This window comes from Rhinopithecus bieti, unplaced genomic scaffold (genome assembly GCF_001698545.2).
Source record: "Rhinopithecus bieti isolate Rb0 unplaced genomic scaffold, ASM169854v2 scaffold_58058, whole genome shotgun sequence".
Taxonomy (NCBI): Eukaryota; Metazoa; Chordata; class Mammalia; order Primates; family Cercopithecidae; genus Rhinopithecus; species Rhinopithecus bieti.
In genome coordinates, this window is record NW_016822568.1 from 121,163 (window position 1) to 130,357 (window position 9,195).

The window sequence follows — 9,195 nt, forward strand, 5'->3', positions numbered from 1 at the left end:
GATCGTTTTTGCTATTGTTTAGTGGGTGAGTGGGTAAGACGCAGTGGAAAACTCAAAAGACAGAGGAAGCGTCTCTCCTGAAAACCTCTTACTGATGAGATACGGATTTTATGAAACCTCCCCAAATGCAACAGAATGCTTAAGATCTAAGGTTTAAGGATTCAACTGATCGTCATTAACTAGATCATAATTCGTTCTGTTAACCTCAGCCTACTGAATGAATAAAACACACCACAAGATTGGAAGCTTTTTAAAATATAATTTAAAACTATTTTGTACCAGTACAATATATTAATTTTACAAATGTAAAATTTTATCAGCTGTTAAAGCATTTGCAAAAACCACACATTCTACTTCAGCTTTATTGCACAATATCTATAAGAAAATATTAATTTTAAATTAGAAAACATAAAATGCTTTCAATATAGAAGAGACAATCTGATTTTAAAGACAATACTCTATAAGAATGTCTACTCAGAAAATAACAAACTTTCACAGGATACCAGGCTGGACAGATGCTTCGGCAGATCCGGTACAAAGCACTGTTTAAAACCAGTCCAAGATACTTAATCCAAACTGTATCATCATTCTTCATTAGAAATCTAGACACCACTCATGGTGGTTTCTTATGCTTTAAAAAGTTGAGGCATTTTCAGTGTGAGCATTCTGAATATCTGTTACATATCAAAAACAATACTTCCAACTCAGCCATTTGCGGGGTCTTTTCCTTCATGCAGATTATTACTGGCAACTGTTTTTAATGACTATTCATGACCATTTTATTTATGCTGATAGAAAACATCAAGTTAAATACACTTTTAAAAGTTTGTCCTTTACAAAAATCAGTTTATAAATTTGCATCATAAAAAATTAGTGTTGAGACCATCAAGATGGCCTTCATTTATATGGTTGTATATTAGTTGGTTTTCCCAGAGCTGGGATGGCAGATGTCTCACTTTTCTATGTAGTGTAATCAGGAAATAAATCCAAGCACTAAACTGGAATCTCAAGATAGATTAATAAGGTTGCATGATGGATTTTAGGGGGTTATGACCCTGGACCCATATACTAATGTGGGTGTTAAAATACTGACAGCAAACCCTGGTGGGAATTTAATTTACCTCAGACAATAAACATAATCTGGAGACATAAAAAGGAAAATGTTCATTTACATATTATCAGTGTGGCTGTGTGTATCATAGAAAAGAAAAAAATATTTATTAGAACAAGGATTCACCAGATGGATACATATATAGACCACACATCTTTTCCTATTAAAGCATGTTGATTCAATCTCATGTGTTTTCAAGTTTATGCCTTTGTGGCCAGGGAAATTATCTTTTGGAACTTATGGCCTGCATAAGCAAAGTCAAATACGATATCACACATTTGTGTAGAGAAAATAATTATTAAAATAGTGGTTATGTACTAACAAGTTTGTTGCAGGTAGACAGAATTATCAAAACCTAAATGCTTATTTAAAAGTTTGCATTATTTAGAATTTCTTCCTTAGGAATCAAAGCAGTTGCCTTCCTGGAACTGCATTTTTCAGAACTGCTCAAAGCACCTCATCTAGACGAGTGTTTTAAAAAATATATATAAAAAGTCTATAATGAGACTTCAAACATCACATATTTCACCTCTTACAGGGTTTTTTTAAAATCATGTATCCCTTCCTTAAAGTCCTTCAGAATAAAATAAAAATAAACTCTCACATTCCATTAGAAAAAAATGGAAACATTCACGGTCTGAAAATTTTATGAATTTCCCCAAATTTTGCTACTATGTGCAATTTCCTCACACACAGGTTTTGAGGAAACCCCTAATCATCTATCATGGAATAGTCAGCTAATGGACATGCCATAGAAAATTTACCTTAATAGTAGTAAATAGATTAAAATCTATTCCATAAAATAAAAATGTCCTATGACTTCAATTTAAATACATATCTGAAAAGCTAAAAGGAGGTTTTTTTTGTTTTTCAAAAGTGCTAATTATTACATTTACAAGTCTCTTCAATACATCATGTCCAATTCTTTGTAAAAAACTAAACCACCTTGCTTTAGGCACACTGCTTGATGAGTTTCTAAGAAGCAGAGGGGAAAAAAATCACTTGTCAATTAATCCAGCTTCCTTAATTTTACTGAAGAAGAATTTCTCCAGGATATTGGCACATTTGTAGTATTCACTCTCAGGGGGGTTGTACTCTTTGCAATTGGTAAAGACTCGCTGTAAGTCTGCCATGAATAATTTCTTAGACACGTAGTACCTATTCTTGAGGCGTTCACTCATGGTTTTCAGATCTGCACAGGAAAAAAAAATATTAGCAATCTTTGACTCATTTTAAACACCAGCTGATAAAACTGGGACTGGGAAAGAAATCTATGTTGTTGGTTTGATTACATTTTTATCATCCCAATGCTTTTATTTAAGAGAAATTCTTATGATCAAGGAAAACAGTTCTTAAATCTTATGTTCATTCTCTTGTGGGTTTTTTAAAATGTCAAATCACAGCCATTTTAGCATTAAAGGGACCATTATTAGTCATCTGGTTCAATCCCCTGTTCAGCACAAGGAAGCTAAGTAGATTAGCAACAATAAGTATGATGAACTGACTACTGTTAGCTATTCATTCAGAATTATACAGAAGAAGCTCTATCTATATGGAGCAGAGCAGGTGGAACGTTGGTATTGAATCATAAACTATCAGACTGCGTTTGTTTCACTAAACTCACAGTTGTTTTGGTGTCATATAGATAAAGTAGAGAAACTAATAATAAATACATCTGTGAACACACCAGTGACCTTGCATGTAAAATGATTCGAATGAATTTTGCTTCAAGCTCCATCTCTGAAATAAGCATAACAAACTTCATTTAATAATCTATTTTCTAAAGCAAGTAAGCCTTGTGAGACCATTGCAAAGAATTTCCCAATATAGCTGCTTGCTTTAAATTGCAGAATTTTACAGGTGAAAACAGTACTCCAGCTAAACTGATAAAACTAAAGAGGGGTTTCCTCAGTCCTCACTGTCAGGACTAATTTAAAGAATTATATGCAGATTAGAATAGATGCTAACATTTGTCTATTTATGGTTCCGTGGTTGTCTTGAAGTCTGGCTTTATTGTTAAAAGCTATAATTGTATTAACTATGTGTGGAAAAATAAGTCAAATGGGGGGGGAAAAAAACACTTTTGACTACCAATATCCCAAATTCTAAATATGTTACAAAATTTCCAGGGGGAAAGAAACCTATAACCAAATACACTGGGATCATCATTTAATAAGGTAAGTAAATTGATGTACAATATCCCCAAATGGGAAGAAATTCATTTGCATCAATATCCTAAATCCACCACAAAAGCATCAAAGAAGAAATGGAAAAAAGCTGCTTCTGCCTATCTCTTGATTAAAGCCTATCTCGGTTAGAGTGTATGTCATCACATCTATAAATTCAACTTTCAACTTTTCTTTCTTCTCTAAAACAGTTTGGAGAGAGAGAAAAATCTAAAAGCATTAAGAAACACAAAGACTCATCAAATCCACACTAAATGTCCCATCCAAGTGTGACTAAACAGATCAAAATGTTCTCTCATTTAAGGAAGAAAAAAACAATGAAATTGGCCCTAAGTAAAAGTAGATGTTTACATTCCTTTCACTTTTCCACCTAAATGTCTACCACTTAAGATATGCTGCCCAATATAATATTTATAACATTTTAAAAGGAAGAAACATGTACCCCAAAAAAGGTGGAGGGGAGCAAAAGGATGACACAACACAAAGAAGTTTGTCCAAAAGCTTTCGAACTGCTTTTAGGAGGTGGGTAAGAAAAGATGGAGAGAGCCTAAAATGCAACAGAAACAAAGCAAGAATTATGGAGGTGTCTGGACTTTTCTGAATAACTATAAACAATTCTGAATACTTCCTTTCTATTCTATAGCTATAGATAGCATTTTTCTTCCTCTGGCCTTCTTAGAGTTTTTTCAATTGACAAAATGAGGTGGGTTAAAAAAGGTGACTAAATATTGGTGGTACCAAATATAGAGACACCATTAAATTATTCTGTTTTCATGTCCCTTCCCCTTAATTTGGGAATTCTGGATAAGCAGGAAAACCCTGCCTAGCCATCCATGGCTAGCCATCCAAGAAGTCATGCTTGGGCCAGACTATACAGGTGATGTCCAGTGTGTGACTCCCTAAATAAAACAGGTTAGATCCCATCCATATGAGAGAAAGCAGGTTAGATCCCATCCATATGAGAGAAAATCCCATCCATTTTTAGAATATGGGGAAAGAAAAGTAACGTTATTAGAAAAATCAAATAAGGAAACAATGGGAAAATGTAAAATTATTGATTTGTCATTCTTGTCTTCAAATACATGATAATCTTGGGGACAAAACTAAATATTTTACTCAGCATCTAAACAATACCAAGAAAAAAAAAAATACTGCCCTACTGAAGAACACCATTTATAGCTTTAATTAACTTTGTCCAGCACACATTTCAGCCCATCATTGGCCTTGCTCAATTAGGTCAGTTTTCCCCTCGTGAGACTCAGCTATGCACACAGGTGGTATCCAACTGGAGAAGTTCACAACCTTCACAGGCTGGACCAAGCAAAACACTTTAAGAAAGCAGGCTGTAAGTAGGCTATGATCCATGGGATCTGCTAGACCTATCACTGCACGTCTTCAGAATGCATGTGGACAGGGGCTGAAAGGGCCCCAAACTGACACAACTTCCCATTAGGGTTTCACAAAAGAAGCTGAGACGCTCCAGAGAAGAGGATACAAAAATCAGTTAATTTATGCTTAGAAATGGACACAAAGAGTTTTAACATATTTTGCACATAGTGGACAATACTGATTCCCAAATCAGCCTTCCATTCAGAATTCTAGACTGACCCAACCCTACCCTTTATTTTCTTGTACTGAAATAAATAGTGGTAAGGCAGAGAGAAGAGGGAAAGAAAAGCATAAAGATGTGTGTCCACTTTAAGGGGTGTAGGCTACTGAAATCATTACTACAAATATATAAAATATTCATGTGAAACATTTAAATGCTATAGAAAACACCTATAAATAACTCAGTTATCAAGAAGCTAATGCATCCCTTTCACTCTTCCTTTTCACATTTTTAATACTTCCATAATGTTGTTGTTGTTGTTGTTTTGTTTTGTTTTTTGAGACAGGGTCTCCCTCCAGTGCCCAGGCTGAAGTGCAGTGGTGCAATCACAGCTCACTGCAGCCTCAAACTCCTGGGCTCAAGCGATCCTCCAACCTCAGCCTCCCAAGTAGCTGGGGCCTCAGGCGTGTGCCACTGCACCTGGCTAATTTTTTCCTTTTTGTAGAGACTGGGTCTCACTACCTTACCCAGGCTGGACTTCCACAATTCTTAGCACCTGGAATAGATTACAAGTAGAAAAGAGACAGAAGACTCTGGCTCTCTCCAAAAATATGGCCACATAGCTGATAAAAACAAAACATTTCAGCTAGCTGTCTGTCACCCACACAATGCCAAATTAGTTTAATTTGAGCGTTCTCAATTGATTCAATTAATCATTCATTTTAGCATAGTGTGGGCAAAGCACCAAACTGCACAATTCTACGTTTCTGAAGACATCCTTTTTTGTTTGATTTTGGATATGAGACAAAGCTTAAAATAAAGAGTATATACAGTGACATTAACAGTACCCATCAAGGGCATGGAAAATCCAGAATTGTGGCAAGTAGAATTTCTCCCTCTGAAAGCACAGCAGTCAAGTAGTTTAACTTCTTTCATTGTTATCTTGAATAATTATTAAAAGGAATACCTATTTACGACAGACTCAAAGCATATCAAGAGGATAAGCTGATGTTTTCTATTTGCACCAAACAGTTAGAATATAAGCAAAGTTATATCTAAAGTACCAGCTTTCATATCTAGTGCTATCTGCAGTTACCCTGGATTTTCTGTGTCTAGTGTCATTAAGCTCACGTGGGCTCTAAACGACAGCTGCAGAATGTCTCTAATGAACACAGCCACCCACTTCTCTGCCATCACTACCCCTCCACGGTGCATGGAATCCCACCACCCGTCATACACTTCCTACCCTAAACAGAGGAGTACAAATCAACCTCAGCAACCATTTGTCCCCCACACCGCCATCCAGAGTTTTAAATCTATACTTAGAAAATGTTAATGGCATTACCCATGGGGAACCTTATAACTTCATAATATCCCGGAGCTTCTGTTCTCTTCACAGGTTCCATGAAGGGCCAAGCGCTTTGATGGCTCTTGGGTAAAGAAAAAAGTAAGGTATCTAATATGGAAATTCCATGTAGGAAATCATTTCAAAATATGTGCATGAGGTGAATAAAGAGGACACCCACCTTCACCTGCTGGAGGATGCTCTTGAGCGTGCTGTAAAGCTGGTCAGGGTCTCTGGGCTCTTTACTTGAAAGGAAAAAGGGAAACAAGGAGCAATGATTAGATTTTTACCCTATTGCCAGCTGATTACTATTCAGCTTATTCTTACAAAAACCTAAAATTGGAATCATTCCAGAATGTTTTAGGAAACTCAAAACCCACCAACTGTTGTGTGAGTGATTACAATTAGTTTGCCCATTTTCTTTAAGTTGCTGGGTGGGGGGAAAAATCACTTCCATTAACATCCTTTTGCCTGTCATACTTACCTTTTCTCTTTTCCACTGGGTTTCCAGCCTGTCTCTCCTATACGTCAACAAAATGAAACACTGAATGAGAAGTGCTTTTGGTCAAGAGAGTAACATAGTTAATACTTATCAAAAACAATAAATTACAGGCATGCCTCAATAAAAATCTACTTCTGAGAAAAGACTGAAATTAATGGCAATTAGTTACTTCCTTATACTGCTAACAATATAAAACATTTCCAAGACTAACAACGCTGCCCCATATGTTACTGTTTTTAAAGCAGGAACACCAACCTTTCAGTGGAGAGCATAGAAAATAAATATGTACAGTACTGTGGGCATGTGTATTTTTTAAACTGAAAGTCAAATGTTTTGCTGATGACCCTGTAAAAGAGTTAAGCTGTTATTTTAGGTCAGAACAAACTCTGTCCTGGTCTCTGTTCTATTTGGCTAAGGCCCTGCTTGTAATGCAAGAAAGCTTAGTGTAGCAGATAGAAAACAGCCTGGAGTCTGACAGATCTGGATGTGATTTCCTGTTCTTTCCTTAAAAGGTAACTCACCCTAAATAAGAGTAAGTTGTCTCTCAGTTTATCAATCTATAAAACAGAACCCTAAAAATCAGGTGGTTTCATCCCTATTGAGAGTAGTTGATGTACAAAAAAAAAAAAAAAAAAAAAAAAAAAAAAAAAAGCACAGATAAATGTGTGGCACAAGTAGGCATTCAGTGATCTGGTTACTATTATGTCATTAATAGAGATATTACATGGAAGTAGAATTTCCGGATTTAGCATAAAAGTAAGATCTCCCAGAGGGCAGATGTAATAAAGTGATATATCTTGCCAAAATAACATTTTATTTTTTCTGGAAAATTTTGCTTGTTTTGTTTTGTTTATTAATGCTTAAATATATTAAAAGAACTTGGATTTGAACTGAATAAAATTGCCAAATGATATTCAATGGCTTTTGACCTATAAAAACAACTATTTGGTATGGTTTAACCCAATACAACTCAACTCTAACATACAGCCAAGAACCCTTAGGAAAACTACTGTAAAATGGGGAATATGAAACAAGGTATACAATTTCCATCACGCACACCAAATAATATGTTTTAGAAGTTTGGGGAGACTAGTTTAGTCAAGCACTGACCTTGGAGGTTGCAACCCTGGTGGCAATGAGACACGGTGCAAACAGTAAGTTGTTTGGACATCAGAACTGGGCTGCTTCTAATTCTGACCGTTACTGGCTATGTGCCCTTTAGCAGTAAATGATCTAACTGCTTTGGAACTCGATTTCCCCATTTATAAAATAGGATTCCCTGCTTTCAAGGTTGCATATGCGTAATAATTCGCACTGTGCTACAAACAGCAGACTCTTAATAAATGGTGGATATTAACAGCTATTACAAGGGGGCATCTAAGCTCCCTTTGGTTTGTTTGTATTGGGTGGTAGGGAAGACATAAAAGGATGACATTTGCTGCCTTTCTTAAAAGACTAGAGATAACACAGAGACAGGCAGGGCAATATAGCTTTCCAAGTTACTGCATTCTGGAAATTGTTTCAAACACAAATCACAGCATTACTAAAAAATTTCACTTTTAAGACTCTCTCTCCAAAAAAAAAAAAATTCGCTTTTAAAAGAAGGTCTATACGTACTAATTCCAGGAATGCTTTCTATAGGAATCTGTCGAACTCCATCTTTAAAACATGAAAGTCCAGGGTAAACTTTTCGAATCTGGGCCTGTTTTCTTTCAATCAGCTTTTTAATTATCTGTAAAGCACAAGAAGGAAATGTGTTTAGGGAAAGAGGTCTATGGATACAGTTCAAGTCAGCCAACCTAATGAAATGTTTTCCTAACAAAACAGTCTTTTTTATAAAATGAGATGGGAGAAAGGGGTGAATGCTATTTAACAGGTAAGAAATGAACAGATTATATTATACCATGTCTATTTAGTGACATTCACAAAAACATCTTTGAGTTACTTGTCCCTGCCATCCAGAAAAGCCAATATTGAGAAAACACACAGCCCCTAGGGCCCACTTGTCATCTGTAGCATAACAGCCAATTATTTTGCCCTGCCTCTCTGAGGAGGCTCTGCCAGAATTACAGGAAAGCAGCCCTGAGCATTCACGACTCAGTCAAGTGACAGAATCTCTTCACATCCCATAACTAGGAACTGTTCCCTTCAGACTAGAGAGGCAGGTAAACGGGCCCCAGAAAGTCCCCAACGCCTACAGTAGTTAAAGCTTTACTATTTAAACTTTTCAAGGCTGGAGCTCCAACCTATTCTAGCTGCATCAAAAAAGCAGCTCTATAATAGTAGGCTGTCATGAGAAGAAAGAAAACAATAATACAATTTAAAGTATCATCTATTAAAGCAACACAACCATGACATGAGCCATCACATTGACTGAGAAATGTTAAGAGATGTTTTGTTTGTTGTGTAAAATAATTATTAATATGCTGAGGTAACTACTTCCAAGACAGTGAGGTTATCCCTTTAAAAAAAAAAAAAAAAAAAAAAAAAAAAAAAAAAAAA

At 35.9% G+C, this 9,195-nt stretch overlaps 1 protein-coding gene across 1 annotated transcript in view; it reads right to left on the bottom strand.

Annotated features, from left to right (window-relative positions):
* Positions 1 to 239: 239 nt before the first annotated feature.
* The window catches only part of KAT2B (lysine acetyltransferase 2B), a 122,866-nt gene continuing 113,910 nt past the window's right edge, over positions 240 to 9,195 (bottom strand). Inside the window, 5 exon segments of the mRNA XM_017860976.1 lie at positions 240 to 2,303; positions 6,192 to 6,276; positions 6,373 to 6,436; positions 6,676 to 6,712; positions 8,311 to 8,425. Coding sequence (XP_017716465.1) covers positions 2,110 to 2,303; positions 6,192 to 6,276; positions 6,373 to 6,436; positions 6,676 to 6,712; positions 8,311 to 8,425 — 495 coding nt within the window. The 3' untranslated portion in view covers positions 240 to 2,109.